The 18,155-nt window shown below is 38.3% G+C and overlaps 1 protein-coding gene across 3 annotated transcripts in view; it reads right to left on the bottom strand.

The window, feature by feature from the left end:
- Positions 1 to 18,155, bottom strand: part of OGDHL (oxoglutarate dehydrogenase like) — a 44,509-nt gene that overhangs the window by 5,930 nt on the left and 20,424 nt on the right. For all 3 annotated transcript variants that reach the window (XM_015866064.2, XM_015866063.2, XM_015866065.1), the window contains exons 10-18: positions 17,731 to 17,859; positions 17,194 to 17,373; positions 16,771 to 16,923; positions 15,294 to 15,396; positions 14,600 to 14,728; positions 12,228 to 12,378; positions 9,689 to 9,816; positions 4,547 to 4,725; positions 1,181 to 1,252 (exon numbers count right to left, since the gene is read on the bottom strand). In XM_015866064.2, the coding sequence (XP_015721550.1) occupies positions 1,181 to 1,252; positions 4,547 to 4,725; positions 9,689 to 9,816; positions 12,228 to 12,378; positions 14,600 to 14,728; positions 15,294 to 15,396; positions 16,771 to 16,923; positions 17,194 to 17,373; positions 17,731 to 17,859 (1,224 nt within the window). The remainder of the gene's footprint in view (positions 1 to 1,180; positions 1,253 to 4,546; positions 4,726 to 9,688; positions 9,817 to 12,227; positions 12,379 to 14,599; positions 14,729 to 15,293; positions 15,397 to 16,770; positions 16,924 to 17,193; positions 17,374 to 17,730; positions 17,860 to 18,155) is intronic.

Raw genomic sequence — 18,155 nt, 5'->3', positions numbered from 1 at the left:
TAAGGCACAAAATAGAACCTCTCTGAAAGATTTAGAACAGTAATTTAATTTTTGAGAGTATAGTTAACCCTCTCCCTTTATTTATTGTAGGAGCCCTGCTCTCACCTTAGTACACAAACTTCATATTTTGTATTTATTTTATACATATATATGTTTTATATACATATACAAATGCGCAAATGGATATAGGTAAGCATATATTTATAATAATCTTATAATATTCTCAGTATATTATATTATTATCTTATAATAATCTCAGTGTAGCTGGAAACAGCATCTAACAGAGTCACATCCTGGTTCATGTTACAAATAATTATTTAGCCCCTATGGCAGTATTTACAACTTCCTTATTACATGCAATTATATTTGTCCTTAATACTGAGTCAAACAGGTCTTTATTCTGCCAGTACACTGGCAAAAACCACCTTTACATTAAAAGGAACATTGCTTTGGAATTATCATTACTCCAAAGGTAACAAAATCAGAGCCCAAACTGAAATGTGCACATTTATTTTTCAATTGATGAGCTGTTCAATTAATTTTTAACAGTGCTTCTTAGAAAACCCACAGTGGGAAGTGGATGCCCAGTAGCCTATAGAGTCACGTATTTTATCTGTAGAAATGAATGATCGGACTACGAAGGTCCAAGCTGAATTAAATTTAGAAGCTGGCCCTACCGTCATGCTCCCAGCAGTACAATTTAGCTCCAGTGCAAATAGCCAGGAGTAGTTTCATACGGCCTCCTTTAGAAATTTGCTGGAGACACTTATTTGCAGTATGCACAGCAATATATACGGGCAGAATCACTGGCCCTGAGGAACAGCCATAAAGAGATCACACTGCCAGAGATTAATTGTCTATGATCTCATCTTTGAGATGAAACAGCCTAGACTGTGCACTCCTGTTATTTTTACTGGGATCAAGTTAATGTTACATTAACTCTTGTAGCCAAATCTTATCCTGCTTCCTAACCAAAAAAAAAAAAAAAAAGGATGATTCAGGTTAAACAAACAAACAAAAACAAACACTCTGATTTTTCTCTTCTGTGGCAAATAACAGCACGATTTTTGGCAATAAAATGATTTTTCTAATGATGAAGCCAGCACAGCCTGAGTCAAAATAAATCTCTGAAAAGTGAAGGGAAGAAAAAAGGAACAGGGCTTTTGACAAATCTACTTACTGGATAAGCATCAGGATCGTCATTGCTCATCTGCAGAAACCTTTCAGGCCTGGCTGATGAATGCTCTGGACCCTGGTAATCACATCATTTAAAACAACATTAAAAAGCCAAATCAGCAGTTAGACATCAGTTTAGACCACTCGCTGTTTAAGTACTTCCATTCACCCTTGCAGCTCTGCACAAGGCTGCACATCCGCCCCCAAATCATTGGTAGCAGCAGTGAAGAGATGAAGGATACACTGAAGGACTGCAATTCTTTGTTTCCCATAGAACACCTTAATAGGATAAGGCTAGGTTTCAATGTATTTCCAATGCTTTTAACCATGAAAGTGCAGTAGGTCTACCCAGATATATTTAAAAAAGCCCTTACTTAACGCTGGACAAAAATGTGCAGGAGGAAAGTCAGGAGGAGAAACACCGTGCTTTAGAGTACTGTAGTGTTTTTCACTTCTTTGGGGGAAAACCACACCTGTATGCATAGTTAGCTGCTGAAAGTCTTTGCTATATTAGCAACCAGCATAAGCTCAGGATCTCTCTCAGCACTGTTAAGTGATCAGTGCAGGACGAGATGACCTTAATGAATGCTTCAGCTAGAACAGATCAAAATGCATGTAAGCATAACTGCCAAATTAGCCTGTGATTAATTACTGCCTCAAGAGCTATTTTGCATTCTATCAAAGCAATGTACACTCAGATCTGCTTTCTCACTAGAACTACCCAAGGTAATTTCTTTTAATACACAGATCTTGTTAGATCAGTTTTTTACTAGCAAAAAGTGCATGCTGATCATGGACGATATCAAGAATAAGAGGTGTAATACAACATTATCTCCCCTCTCATGTCCTCATTAGTAATGGATGAGAAAAAGCTGTGAGGAGGAGAATGCAGTGTGCTTTCTTATTTATCACTAATGCTGGCAGTCTTTGCTTGTCCAGTTACTATTAGGATAGACTTGCATTTTGGAGACAATCTCCAAGTATTTTAACCTGAAGACGAACTATTACACCTCTCAACTCTCTCCATGGCTTCTAAGCTAATGACGTTTTTTACTTTGTGTGTCTTTGTGTGTTATCACAACTCCCGGTGTCAAAACAGTCATGCATGCTCTTCAAAATCACTGCTATGACAGCCTAAAACTGTAAAATCCTATACCGAGTACAGTCTTAACATGTACAAAAACACTGCTTCACAACCAAACTGAATGGAGAATGCTGGATGTTACTAAAAAACTATTACAGGAGTGACATGAGAGGCTTCCCTAACTTACCCCCACACATGTTACCCCAGCAACAACCTCAATCCAGGGCCTCACTGTTCACATCCATCTTTGATTTCTCTGCTGACACTGCCAGTCAGATTGCCAGCTATAGCTACTTGGGATGGTGTCGGGTTTGTTTCTATTGTGGCCACCTCTCTGGTGAGACCTATACTGAATCCATTAGCTACTTCCAGATGAGCCCCCAAGGAGCCATTTGGCAGCAGAGTCTTTCAATCACAGCCAACTTGCCTGTGCACGCGTGACCTAGAGGTGAAGGGATCCATATCCCATTATGAACCCTTCCCCAAATCATTCTGTCCCCAACACTGTAGTTCAGAGAGAATAACACTCCTGTAATGGAAAGCTCCGTTGAGAAGGCAACAGATTCCAACAGCCTGATGGGATTCTTAAATATTCTAAAAGTACCTGACACTAGCAGCAAAATAAGCATGTTTCAGAAGTGCTGGGCAAGTCTTAGCTGCCAAGTGGCTATGGGAAAAGAAAGACTAATGTACTGTAAATAGCAGAGAAGCAACTCCTCTCAGCTGAGTGCTTATCTGCAGAGGACCATACTTCCCTGCTGAGGGCACATTCAGGCTGTCCCTCCTGATTCATATTAAAATGAAAAAAAGATACATATTTATCAAATCTCTTGTGAAATGCACGAGACCTTTCATTTCATACACACGCATGGGGATGAAAAGCCATTCATAGCGTATGAATGCAACCCAGCATTTGAGGATGGGATTATAACTGAACTGAAATAAAACTAAATTGTTTGTGAGAATGGAAACGAAGCAGTTAGTAGTGAAAGGATCCAGAGTATTTTTACTGACAGAAACTGCTGCTGTGGCATACGATGCTGTTCTTAATAGAAAACTAGAAATATACATGCTTCAATTCACACATGTCAATATATTTGAGAAGAACGCTACCCTAGCCTCTCATGGTGCATTTATAACCTTGAAAAATAATTTCAACATTTGAAAAACAAGTCTACCGCTGATAAGAACTTTGTGTACATTATACATAGAGCCTATGATCTTTCCCTCTAAGACACGGCACATTCCCTACTGCTAGCCACCAAAGAAGAGAGTCAGCTGCTCTCAGAAACATTTTCCTTTCCAGAAGAGAGACATGCTTCATGCAAAATAAAACTAAGTGCTGCTAGACACACATTTTTTTACTGCACACTAAGAATCTTTCTAAAGAGGTATTTTCTTAGGGAGAGAGAGGGAATGCACAGCAAAACCAGACAATTTTTCTTAGTATTCACATGCTGCTATCCATTAACAGATTAAATTTTCCGTATAACATGGTACACATCACAACACAGAACACCAGGCTAAGCAATCAGAAATATATCCCTATTTCCTCTAGCTCTCAGTGTCACATCTATCCAAATTAATCTTTGTAGCAATGAAGCAGTCCAACAGATAAATAGCATCTTCCCCTGCTCCACCTCGATATCACCACAGAATCCCCACAACAGTGGTGGGTTTTACAGAGTAATGGAGTTGGGATGGAGTTATTTTTCCTCACAGTAGCCCATACAGTGCCGTGCTCCATACCTGTGGTTAGAACAGTATTGATATTGTGATATGACTATTCTGGCTGCTGCTGAGTAGTGCTGGCTTTGCACCAAAATTCCCTCCAAATCCCTTAAGGCCAGTAGGCTTGGGGCGGACAAGAAGAGAGGAAGGGAAATGGCCAGAGCAGCTGACCGAAACTAAAAAAAGGGAACATTCCACACCATAGGACATCACACTCAGCCAAAAAAACTGGGAAAGGGGGCTCTCATTATGAAAACATCTGTCCTCTCGAACTATCTCTGATGCCCTGGATGTGACAAAGATGTGACAAAGCACTGCTTGCTAATGTGAGGTAGAGAACAATTGCTTTCTTTCTACATGGCCTCTGCTTATTTTTCTCTTCCTTCTTCCTTCAACTAAATTACCATTATCTCAAACAATAAGCTTTTTTTGTTTTAAATCATTATTTCATCATTATTTCTTCCCCTCCTGCTCTTTCTTTGAAGAGGGGAGTTGAGGGTGTGGTGGAGTTTAGTTGACCATCATTGTGAAACTATCAGAGTCAGAGGCCCTTACCATTCCTTCCATGCCATGTGGCAAGAGCAGAACAATCCCATTGTGACGAACCCACTTAGCCTGCCCTGAGCTGATGAACTGGTCTATTATACACTGCGCCGTGTTGTGGAAGTCACCAAACTGGGCCTCCCAGCACACCAGGGCATTCGGACTTGCCATAGCGAAGCCAAGTTCAAAACCTAAGAACCAGATAAGCAGGAGAGTTAGAAAAAGAAACACCTGATAAGAAAAGAAAGACTTAAAAAAAACCCAGCAAAACTAATAACTAATAAACAAGTTCCTCTCTTAACACTAACTACAAGAACATCCTTCCAACATTTTACATGACATTTTGACACTGGTAATCTATGCACGAGGCTGAAGTTGCTTTAGCTTAACTTCTGTCTGGGGGCCAGGTTCTTCAGTCATGGTCAGTGTGCAAACTTTCCTGAAAGGTTAGTAGATGGACAATGATAGGATAAACTAACTGCACAAGAGAAATAGCAACCAGAGCTCCAAATGAGATTGTGTATTCTTGGAAGTTCTAACATACTGGACTTACAGAGTCTTCATAGCATACTTCTCAGTGATTCCAGCCCGGCATTTTGTTTATCATCTCAGTGGCATGAAATCTTTGAGTCACTTAGCTTCAGGAGTGAACTCTGAACAGTCCATCCATGACTCCAGCATATGCTCATGTTCTCACCAAAAAGAAACGGGTACATTATAAGGCCAAAAGACTGAGAAGTTCGCCAGACTGTCTTTGAGCTTTTACGTCTCTAAGACATTGCATGGCTTTTGCTGACCATTCCTTCGGCCTAACTGCTTGAATGGCCTTACCCATACAAAATACTTTATATCTCTGTTCTCCTCATTTGTGCCAATCTATTGTTTTCGGCACAAAGCAAACAGTAAAACAAAAAATCTACACAACTCCTTCAACGCACATTCCCAAAGGTATCTGAAAAACAGATTTCCCTAGGTAGGATAGAATCCCATTCTAATTTTACGCAAGCATTAAGAGACCATTTCTACTGATTGGGTGACATGGTTGAAAAAATATGCAATATGTTCAAGGCTTATTTGTGCATATGCTGCTCTCTGTAAGAATGGTGTAATCTAGACTTGTAGAGAAGAAAAACCTGAAGTCCTGACTTCAAGTTATCAGTAATAACGCAGTGATTTCAGAAAAGAATGGAGTTATAAGTGAATTCAAAACTGGATCAAAGCACACACACAATTCTGTTTCATATAGTGAAATCACCCCTAAAATTCTATATGGAAAAAAAATGCCATTTCTCACTACCTATCTGGTTGTTAATACTGTTAATACATATCTGGTTGCTAATAACCTCTATCAGGTGATGCTGTCCCAGGTAAAGCTGTATTAAAAGCTGTGATTCTAACATTGATGGCTTTTGCATGCTTTCTGACAGCCATAAAAACAGTTGGGAAAGGATATCCAAATGTAATCCATACTTTCTGATTAATATTTTGAAATGAATGCTACAAGGACTACCTGTTTACAAAACATGCATCTGTGGTATACACATCTTGGGTATCTTAGAACACATTTCCCACCATGCAAATAACAACGAGAGTTCTTAACATTAAAAACTTTTGATCATCAACTTGCAGCAATCACTAAGGAATTTGCCAAGAGTTACTACTTCTAGCTGCATAAGCTGAGAACTATTAAAAGAGCAAGATCTGAAGCACTAAATATATAGATAAAAGAAATTGTTGGTGCAAAGATATTTAAACAGCTGCAATATGACCAGCTCAGGACGAGGCAAAGTGCTTTACCTGAAGAAGATTTTTTGGGGGTACCAGATGGATCCAGGTCAGGGAAGATGACTAGAGCTAGATAGACTTCACAGTTCTAAAGATGAGATGGGAGCTGCAGGGGAGCTGGCTCTTACCCAGACCCCATAGGAGGGCTTAACTTCAGACCAGACTAAAGAGTTAAAGATTACTGCTGCAGTGACTTGTAATGTTGTGTCTGCAGAGCCAAGAACTGAATGTTTCTTCACATTTCTATGCAAACTTTGTGATTGTAAAGGATTAATTCTTATATAATTAGACACCCAGAGAACAGGCAGAAGCTAAGAGGAAACCTAGTGCCATGGGAATCAGGCTCAGGATGCAGCTTTCAAAGAAGAATAGCTAAAGAATCTGCACTACCCAAAATGTGGTGGAGAGCCCCCAGCCAGCTCCTTAACTCCCAGCAGCCCCTTAGGGCTGGGAGCATATCAGGGCAAAGGGGACCAAGACCCAACACAATAGTTTGGTAATCTTCTGAACAGAGAGGAAGACACAAAAGAAGAATATACAGCACTTGACTAAGGTTGCAAAACTAACGTTTTAATTGCTGAAGTTCATTACAGTCCCTAGATGACAAGAATAGCAGAAATGCTTGTTTCTATTAGGCCAGTTCCCGCTGTGCTCCCTTACTGTTTTTGTCACTCTGGCAGAGAAAGAGGTGGTTTCAAGCAAAGTGGCAGCTTACACAGCATTATACGCTGTTTTTCCCCCTAGCACTTTGCATCATAGTCATAAGAACTGTAGTTTTTCCAGCTGACATAAGTAAGGCCGCAGCTTAACTCAGTATGATTGCAAAAGGATTCAAGGCACGAATATTAACTAACAGCCATAGATGGCTTGTTAATGCAGAGATAAAATGGCAGCGTGAGAGAAGTTACAGAAGTTACAAAGACAAGTATGTGCTACACTTACTGCAGAGTCCAAGCACAAGGACTAATATAGGCACATTAGACTCTCAAAACATGAGCATAGCCCTGGACAAATTTAAGTTAATACCTATCTGGTTGCTGACTCTATAGAATGAAAGTCTTCTGCCTTAGAGCTCCATGTAGGTGCTGCTGAGAACCTGTTCCTTGATTGCTGTCCTATTTCCCAACCCTGTTTCTGACAGACAGCAATATCTGTTAGTCCTAACAAAAAACAGTGTTGTTTTGAATGAGTGGTAACATTACACATTCCATCCTACCAGTGTATTGCAAAGAAAACATTTTAAACAATACCTTAGTCTTCTATTTTAAAAACAATATGCCTCAATATAAACACTTCATTGCTTCCCGTATACTAAACATAAGCAATTGTTTGAGCTATAACAAGACTGCCTTTGTATGCTAAGAGGAAACTATCTTGTTAGAGTACTATTTCTAATGGAGTGGTTACACTCCAGGAGTTCCTAACCAGCTCAACAATAACTTGGTGCAAAGCTCACAGCTCTGAACAGCTGCCAGCTCTTGGCTTACCCATCTTCCAAGGAAATAATCTGCAGTTTTATCATGCTGAGCTGTTCAATCCATTAGGTCAATTTCCACTTAGCTTTAATTCACAGAAACAAAAGGAAATCCCAAAATGCCTCTGAGGTACGACATGTTTACACGGTCACAAATTAAAATCTTAGCACTTTTCTTGCTTTGCATCCTCCTCCAAATACTTTAGAACATCTGACTGCAAACTATTTCTCTGTAACACCCTTCTTACACAGCAGAAATAACAAGACGTGAAAAATAGTACTGTTATTTTTTTCCCTTCTTGTTTTACTACCCATAAAGAATCGACTCCTTGAACTGCAAGCACTCACTCACCCCTCCAGATACTAAAACCATGATGACAGCAGCTAGACAGATAACAATTCCAAGGTCTCTTCTAGTTAGGAGCTATGTTCACACACTGACTGTATATCTCATGCTATCCCTGTACAGACACAATACACAAATACAAACATATCCAAGAAGGCTGGATAAAAGTTAGCAAGGGAGCACAAACTTAATTATCAACTCATTTCAACCCAGAAACAGAACAGATTTAGTCAAATAATAACCTCTTTTCAGCTGTTTCTGCCAATTTAATGCCCTTTACTGTTAGAGAAGATCTCATACATGAGGGATTTAAAATTCTTAGCAATTGAAAATATCAGGAACCTTTATTACATCTCCTGAAGCAGAATTGCACAGAAATGGTACGTTCCTGTCCTCGGTGTAAAAAATAAACACAAATTCTGTTTTGATTTTCTTGCAATAAGAACCTTCATATCATATCAACACTTCCCAGAGTAATCAATAGAGAGGCAGTTTTTGGAACAAAATGACAATTCAATTGTATTCAGACGTCTGTCACTTTCAAATTCGTATACATTATCTCAAACCACTTACCCATAATAGCTGCAAAAGCACTGTATACACACTCAAATTAAGGAACCCCTGGTCAAAAATATGAGAAACAATAGGAAACTGGAAACAACCACATGGAAAAAAGAAACCTGAAATTAAATTTTCACTTTCTATCTGTGCTAAATTCTTATCTTTGTACATATCCTTTCTTTCATTCTCCCATTTAGTTTAAATGTAAATAATATACACTAGTTCAAAGAGATACAAAGTTCTCCTCATGCCAATTCTGCATAGGAGCTAAGAAAAATACCTTAAGATGTCACTTTGTCAGCCCATGCTGCAACCCTACAGTTTTAAACCGTGTTAATTCTAATATTATTAGCAACAGGTAACACGGAGCACATGCAAAAATAATTATGTGGTTGAATATTTCTGGAACCCTGAAGGAAGCAGTTATGAATTACCATCTTTACAACGTTTCATCTTCTCCATTCATACTAATTATGAAATGGGTATGAAATTGTATTTCATTATTTATCTATAGGAACAATAACATAATAACATAATAAAGTTAACACTTCTCCTGCACTTCACATTCCTCTTGCCACCCTTCTCATGCCAGAAGGAGGTCATCCATTCACTAATTAAAATGTCTGCCCAGTACCAGCACCATACTCCACTATGATTAATGCCACCTGTAACGAGGATTTGTTTTCTCAGTACAGCATATTCAATAGAGCACTTTAGATAAGGCTAGGCTAGATTTTTGCATGGATGCAGTAACACTGAAATACATCGAAAGCAAAGTTTGTTTTTAAATGTCACTAGCAGAGAGAGCCATTTATTTGTTTTGAAGGTTTGCAATCTCAAGCAGCAATGCAAAATTTGGTAGACCAAGAAGCTTAACTGCTTTACAGCTAAATCTGGGGGGGGGAAAAAAAATTAGCAGTCATCAATTCCTACATCTTGAGACCTATTTAAACATAAGCAAGTCTCAGATAATTACCCCGAGACGTACCTAAGACTCCATATTCGGAAAGGGAGCTGTTGCACACAGTATAGGGGGCCTGCTGCTCCCAGAGGTGGTTCATGGGAACACACGTTCTTTTGTCAACTTCTTGATCGTGAAGCACGTGATGGCGATGGCTGCAAAGAGTTGTTGAAATCTGTTAGCTGAGAACACTTCTGGTTTTAACAGTGCTATTTTCAAAGATAAACTTTCAAATTCACATTCTAGAAAGTACGCATGCGACAGTTATCTCTGGTTTTGATAACACACTAGTTTGATTGAAAACTTGTCTAAATACAGTTACTGCATACAGACTTTCACTGACTAATCGAGTCTGTTATCCGTCATTCAAGGAAATTCAAAATACATCATCACAAGCAGAACAGGAGGGCAATGCAGTGGAGGCGGGGGGTCGTTATGCAATGTTTTAGACTGACAGAAATCAAAAGGGAAAAATATTACTTGAACATTTTTCTCTCCTTTGCGGAAAATGTCATTAATCTTTTCCTTAGGACAATCTTTACCTTTCTCACAAAAAAAAAAAACCCAACACAAACCTAATCTAATCTGCGCACCAACACTTGAAACAGTTTCATCTTCTTTCTTGCTATTTCCATTCACACCATTTACAGTTCTCCGGAACACCATTAATCAGCATTAGAATGGGGCACCAAGGAGCGCTATCAAAACAGAGATGACTGAAGTAATTACTGCAATCCATTAACTCTCTGAGCAGACTAACTGAGTGAATCACACCAATATGTCCAGCTTTATGACTGCTAACAGAAGGACAGTTATTATACTAGTAACAACTACTGTGTGTTGTATAGCTGCCAATACAGAACTGAAGACTGAATACTCTTGTGCTTCCCTTTGCTATAATGAATGCTAGCAGAAGAGCTCTGAAATCTACCTAGAAGTCAACAAAATAAAACTAGCAAAAGGCAGAGCCTCTGAAGATTAACACAGAGAGAGAGGTAGAAAGGTGCTCTCATCCACTGTTTGGTCTCTAAAACATTCAGCAAGCATTAACAAGTGTGAATGGGTGCCATTTTTTCCACACAGGAATTCAGTTCCACATGTTTGCTTCATACACACTCAATGTCAGATGCCTTTTTGTAAGGCACAGCAATAAATTGTAATGGAATGCTGGTGGAAAGGTTCAACCCCTACTGTCCTACCACCAACATTTGCCTCTGACATTATGGGCCAATATAATAAAGTAGGAGGCATTACTTTCAGAGCAGCCCTTGTGTATAGACATGCAAGTCACATTTTGCTGTTGTAACAAAGTTGTCAGGTTGCTAACATCAGAGTGGTACAGAATCAAGTCTCATTACATTAATTCATTTTTAATTCTGTTTTAAAGGCTGAAGAATAAAATCCAGGTAGGACACTAATTTTCAGGTAGTCTTTGTCAGTCAAAATAGCTTTTATTTGTAACATTTGTTTTGTGTTCTCTCTGTATTTCTGTGAGCGCAACAAACTATTGTCATCTCAAGCGCTGAGAAAGTCTAGGCAGTAGGTCTGGAAAATCCTCTTCCACCAGCTGGAGAACTGGGAATACAAAGAATCAACCTCCTTAAGACAAGTCTATAGGTGTATGTTAGACTTAACTAAGCACTCACCAGAATTAGGTAGTTAGCTTGCTGAACAATAAACATGCATTCCTCCCCTAGGAGGTGCTTGCCATTTATAAGACCCTGGTATTGAAATCAGGGAGGATGAAAGAGGAGAATCTCCAGGTTTTCAGCTTTGTTTTGTTGCCTTGTCTGAAGGATTTTGTCACACTGCCATTAGAATGTGAGTGGGGAAAAAAAAAGAAGTCCAGTTACTGGATACCAAATGAAGCTCAACACAGAAGCAGAACACTGCACTGCGTGACAGAAGTCAGGTGCCAAGATTTTTTTTTCCCCGCAAGCATTCACAATTAAACTTAGTGAAGCTGTTAGTTGACTCACTCCCAGCAACAGGGTTCGCATCGAAGGGTTCAATTAAATACATCATTAAGATTTTACTCCGTGGAGAGGCAGGTAAAGCAGCAGAACTGTATATATTTTATCAAGCGATGAGATTTACTATTCATTCATGCACCACAGTCTATAAGAGCCTCAGTACAAAGGATCTGGTTTCATTTAGAAGAACCTTACCAACTGGCAAGATATTTGTTCACAGGACAGTGGAATTTCAAGAAGCCACCACTAGAAAGGTATTTCAAGACTTAAGTATTTGTAGCAACAAACGCCCTTCTCTGACTTTTCTGCAATCAGGTGGATTGTAGCAGAATTTTTACTTGAAAAGCAGACAAAAAAAATTCTGCTTTTCAGTCAGATAAGGAAGAGAATATCTAAAAACATTTATTTGTTAAATACTACTCTTTAAAATACTCCATTTACAGACACAGGAGATAACTGCTAGAATCTATGACATTAAGACTGATATTGAAAAGCCTCAGCTTCCCTCTTCCCTCCAAAGACCATTTTGTTTAAAAATTGCTAACAAGTTTCTTAAGTATGGGACAGCTTTTAACAGTCATCTCAGTACTCACCTAAACGTACCCCTCTCTACATCTTGTCCGCTCAAACGGACATGAATCCCTTCTTTCAGAAAAGAGCCAAAAGCCATGTATTCCGCCAGGGCCCAGTCAACAACTCTGTTCTTGGTCATTTCCGAGCGGGCTTTCAAAATCCGGGAGAGTCCTATTAGAATAAAGATCAGAAACCAGTCCATCTACTTCAGAGATATTTGACATTCACATTACATACACCATTTTCCCCGCTGGCTACAGTGCGCTGGAAGAGGAGAACCCATCAGGACAACTCAAAGATTGCTGCCTTTAGTCTTAGTTGCTGATCCACTATCTTCATGAAATGCAGAAGAGCTGTAGTGAAATTAAAATGACATTAACTTTGTAGACCATATTAGTTATTCTAGGTTTGAATCGCTAGCAAAGTAAAATAACTTGTTTCCTAAGCAAAGGTTTGTTCATGCCTTGCTCTATCAGAAGAAAATAAGATTGGCTACCAGAAGTTACTGATAACAATTAGAATGACTCATGGTCGGATACTTATTAAACATTTATTTTCACATATCTACCACCAAGGACTGTTTTGTGTAAGACTGAAAATGTCATCTACTGGGTTCTTCTGTCTTTCTCACTCTCATTTTGTCTTGGCATTAACTTAACACTATTTTATTTGCACTGATGTGTTTAGCAAGCTATTCCATTTGTTATTTTCCTGTTCTTTCCTTTGTTGCTTTCCCAATTTTTACAAAAACACACGTAAAACTACTCCCTTAGAATCTGTCTCTATTTAAATTAAGAAATCTTGAAAATTGTCTCTTCCACAGAGTATACAACAGAACACTCGAGAAAACTAAATCAGCTTTCACTTTTTCCAGAAAGACCAGGAGATATTTTTTCTTGTTGAAGGTCAAAGCACTTTGAGGGTGCTCTTCCCATTTCTTTTCTCTTGTGGCCTTTTAAGCTGTTTAAAAGAATCTAGAAGACCAAAGTTAGAGAATTATTTGCCCACATGGAATAATTATAATGGCAAATAATACTTGCTGTCAAGGTCAAGTTAATAAGGAGAGGCTGCCTTTCTAGTTAGAATTTTTCATATTAAATTTTACTGGCTGAATATAGTTTAAAATTACAGCATCACCAACACAGCATGCAAATCTGTAGAAGAGTTTTAAAGTTCAGCTTTAGCTGTATCTGCTCAATAAGCCTGCAGTTGATAACTAGGAATGCCCTATTATCATTATTTGTAACCATGTTTCATTACTACATAGGAACATAAACACATGGAACATCTTCAGCAGACACTTTAATCCTCAATGGGTGATTCTGGAGATTAAAGAGAATCTGGAGATTTTTCCCAGAAAACAAAACAACAACAACAAAAAATAGCTCTTTCTTTTCATCCTAAGTACATTCCTTAGTCAATAAAAGAAAAAAGATCCCCCAGTAAAGCAGTTCCATGTTCCACCAGGGAAAGAACGTGTCTTTGCTCCCTGTAGAACTGCTAGACTCCAGTCTGACTAGGAAGCAGAACTTACTCAAAAGTTTGACACAACGCCAGGAGTTCCCCGGTGTGACAGGCACATTTAGCTTTTTACTACAATAGATGCTAAATTCAGAACTGAGTCCCTTCAGACCAAGAGTTAAGACTTTGTAAGAAGAAGGTAGATTTATGCTATCAACACTGAATGCTAAGTTGAAAAGAAAACTGTCTGAATTTGCCCACACCGAGTTCATTCAGCTGCACTAAAATTATTCTCATTTCATAGCAGCAGTGTTGCCAGGCCTGAAAAGATCAAGATGTATTTCTGAGCAGAAAACTACCTACCTACAAGAAAAGTGTCTTAAGTGAACCTCAAATTCACACTGCTTTTAGCATTTGTATAAACATAAATGGCGCTTTCTGAGATGGATGCCTTACTTCCCATTAAGTCACACCAATATACTGCACAGAGGCAGCATTTCTTCAAAAGGACTTGACAAATTGAAGGATTATTAACTGCATGTTACAAAGAGTTTAAACTCCCTCGAAAAAAAATCTATTTTAAGCAGTTAGCAAACAGAAGCAATGTGACACTGAAAGAACAAGCAGTGAGAACCTGTGTTTCAAAACCATTTCGATGTGGTGGTTGGGGACATGATTTAGCAAAGGGTTGTTAGTTAGGGTAGTATGCTTAGGTTGTGGTTGGACTTGATCATCTTGAATGTATTTTCCAACCTGAGCAATTCTATGATTCTAACCTTCACTGTCACATTCTCCTTTCCCCCCAGGGTAAAAGAGGTAAAATACAAGTCACATTTTCCTCTTTGGAAAACACCCAATAGCAATTCATTTGCAGAAAAACAAAATCTGAGCAAGAAATACAGCCGCTAGAAGAAACAAGATTCCATCTGACCTGCATGTATTTTGAAGTCTTTGACTGGCACTGAACTAGCTACATTGCCAATGTGAGTCAGCAGGTCTTCTGAAATGCCAGTAGGAGGACAGGACATGCTCTTGGGTTCTCCATCCACATTAAAGAATCCTGGAAGTAAAGATCTAGTGAGTTGTTCAGGGATTGATTAAGAGATTTCTTTACTTTATACAATTTATTCATCAACTCTCAGAAATTAACAGATATTCTAAGTAACAGCCTAAACCTGTTCTTGGCCTTTCAAAGGCAGACAACTGTATTCCCATTTTCTGCATGACAACAATACTTAATCTTGAAGGCACAAAATGATCTGCTTTATTTCTACTTCCACTTCTTGTGAAAGAGGTCCAACTGCGTGGGCATAGGTAGACAATAAAACACCCACAGCACTTAAATCACTTCAAAAAAAGAGGATGAGACATATTTCTTTTCCTCCTTGCGAACCGAAGATGGATTTTTAAGAGTCAGATCTTACTTTGCACATTTCTCTTTAAGAAAGCACCTTCTTTCAAGTTGATCTGGCAGAATGTTTCAGTTACTGTTAACGTGGGCAAAACAAAGGTTTATTTTAAAGAAATACTGGCCGATAAAACATAAAACAAGAGTTCCAGACTTAGGATTCAAAACAGAAGCACAATCATATTAACAGCAGGTTATATAAAAGGGCAGTCCTTACCAGGCCAAGGTGAATCAAGCCAGTGTTTAATGTGTAGAATCTTATTATCCTTAGATCTAGTATATGCTTCTTCACATATTCTATCATACTTTGCAATTTCTTCCTGTAAAACAAGAATGTTCTTTTTAAAACATCCTTGCATCTTACAGATGACACCTACCACACAGTCATTTAACTTCAGAACAAAACTTACTTAAAATTATGGAAACCATTTCATTTTATCTAGGACAAAACTGCCTTCTAGAAAAATGCTTATCCACATAACTCTGAATAAATTGATTAGTTTATTGGACAGAGGAGAGGACTGAGAGACAACGTGACAAGCAGTACTCTTAAATACAGAACTGAATATAATCCAGATCAGCATTATCCAGATCTTACTTCAGTCCACAGATACTACTAAAGACTAGAAAAGAACCACCTAGAAAGCAGCCTCATTCTAGTTAAGAATCTGTGAGTCACACTCATCACTGGTAACGGATAGAGAACTGTACTCTGAGGGAGAATAAACTGCTCTACAATACCTACATTTCAATTCAAAACCACATCCAAGTGATTGAACTAGTGCATCTTGGAAGTATCAACAGCAATGCAGACCTTAGTCTGCACAGCAAAACACCCCATCAGGATCCTGAATCCAGTTGAAGTCCATGCCAGCAGTGGTCCACTCTTAGAACTATTAAAGATACCTAGTTCTGCATAAACTGTAAGCATTCTTATGAATAACAGAATGATTTTTAGTTCAACTTCAGTACCAGCTTCTCAAAAGATCCTTTGTTTCATCTGCACTCTATGGACTCCCTTTCAAAAAAGATCAAAGCGAAGACTTAATTAGCTCAATAGGAGCATCAGACCCTACATTTCATACTTCTGGAACATTTCAAGTTATCTCTGACTGAACCTAAGTATCTGAATATCTGAGTAACTGCAAGGAAATCGTTGTTTTTATTTTATTTTATTTTATTGCTGACTGATTATAACTGCCATTTGGTGATGAACACGAAGCTACAAGTTATACCTCTGAGCACTCCAACACCATCTTACTGCTGGTTTGGAGATTAAAAATTGCTGTTATTTCCAACATCTCCAGCAGGTGATAATGCATATCACCCACCTTCTACTAATCTTGGATTCAATTTTTTTTTCTCCTATTATATGTATTAATTATTTCACAGTACTTTCCATTTCTTTGTTATAGGAATACACACATACATTTATGTAAAGTTTGGTCCTAATAAGATCATAAAGCCAGGGTTAAAGTAACACAAATGACAGAAGTTGCACCTCTGTGGCAAAGAGCTTTATACTTTGGTATTTTACATAAAAATGCAAACTGAATTGATCAGAAAGTGTTAAAGGGTGAAGGCTCAATCATAGTAATGAAAGAAAGGTTTGTAAGCAGACAACATGCAGTAACAACTGTGTCTTCCTGCTAACAGTTCTGTAAGTTCCTTTTAACTCTACTGATACACTGTACCTCAAATTCCTGCAGTGTTACAGTCCCATCGGCGATCAGTTTGTCAGCATATTTTTTCAGCACTGGCACCTGCTTGTGAATCTGCTTGTACATTAGGGGCTGGGTGAACATTGGTTCATCCATTTCATTGTGCCCTCTACGACGGTAACAAACCTACAAAAGGAAAGAATGTTTCCATTGGTGAAGAAAGATGTAAAATGACGTTCTTCAATTTCATAGTTTTACAGAGTAACAGAAGCATTTGATATAAAAATGTTTAGCGATTATTGCAGATGGGTTTTTTGTTGCTTTGTTTTTAAAAAGAAGAGGCTGAAAGTCATTCAAATCAAACTATGTTTCTTGAATGGGTCTTCTAGGCCACAGAATACTTAAGAGAATTATACATACTACACAGAAAGAAATGTTATGAAAATCAAGACTTACTAAGTCAACAACCACATCCTTGTTGAATGTGTTTCGCCATTCTGCAGCAACACTGCACACATACATCACTGCTTCGGGGTCATCAGCATTCACATGGAAAATGGGAGCATTGACCACACGAGCAACATCAGTAGGATATGGAGACGAACGTGCCATACGGGGGTCTGTGGTGAAGCCAATCTAAAAAAATCCAGGAACTTCCATTACAATGATGTAGGTGTCACCCTCTACTTTGCTTTGAACGCTTTGGTTTTCTTCTGACAATCACTTATGCAACAATAGTCTTAGCTTTTCATTTTGGCTATCTATATGAGCTTTTTGCCCTGAAGAAGCAAGGTGATGAAGAGTTATCCAGTCAGTTACTAGATACTGCAATTGTTTTCAGGAACATTCTAGCCATTCTAATGAACAGAGCACACAGGACAACAAGCTAATAAACAATAATAAATAAATACACTAGCAAAAAAAATAAAATAAAATAATAATAAAAAGCAACACTCAGTACACAAATTGACTAGAAAATGTTCTATTTATTACCTGATTGTTGACAACAACATGAATAGTTCCATTTGTGGTGTAAGACGGAAGGTCACTAAGATGAAACGTCTCATAAACCACACCTTGTCCTGCAAAGGCAGCATCCCCATGTAATAGTATGGACATAACCTAAGATGGAGGATTGTACGCACAAAACCACAAATATATTAGAAAGTAAAACTCCAATTCTCAGCAGGATTTCTCTGCTCTGTGTTTCCATAGTGCTTATGAAATAGAACCATATTTTTATAATAAGTTATAACAGCATCCTGCATTGTATTTTTACAATAAACCACAGATTTGACAGCATTCTGCTGCCCTTGTTCAGTTCTCAAATGAAATGGTTTTAAGACTGCTTTCTGATGTTACCCTTAAGGGACCACGTTGAAAACTTTACCTAGTTAGACCTTTATCTAGGTTACCAT

This window comes from Coturnix japonica, chromosome 6, assembly GCF_001577835.2.
Source record: "Coturnix japonica isolate 7356 chromosome 6, Coturnix japonica 2.1, whole genome shotgun sequence".
Classification (NCBI taxonomy): domain Eukaryota; kingdom Metazoa; phylum Chordata; class Aves; order Galliformes; family Phasianidae; genus Coturnix; species Coturnix japonica.
Note: the sequence above shows the minus strand (reverse complement) of the source record. Positions and strands in the feature narration are given on the sequence as shown.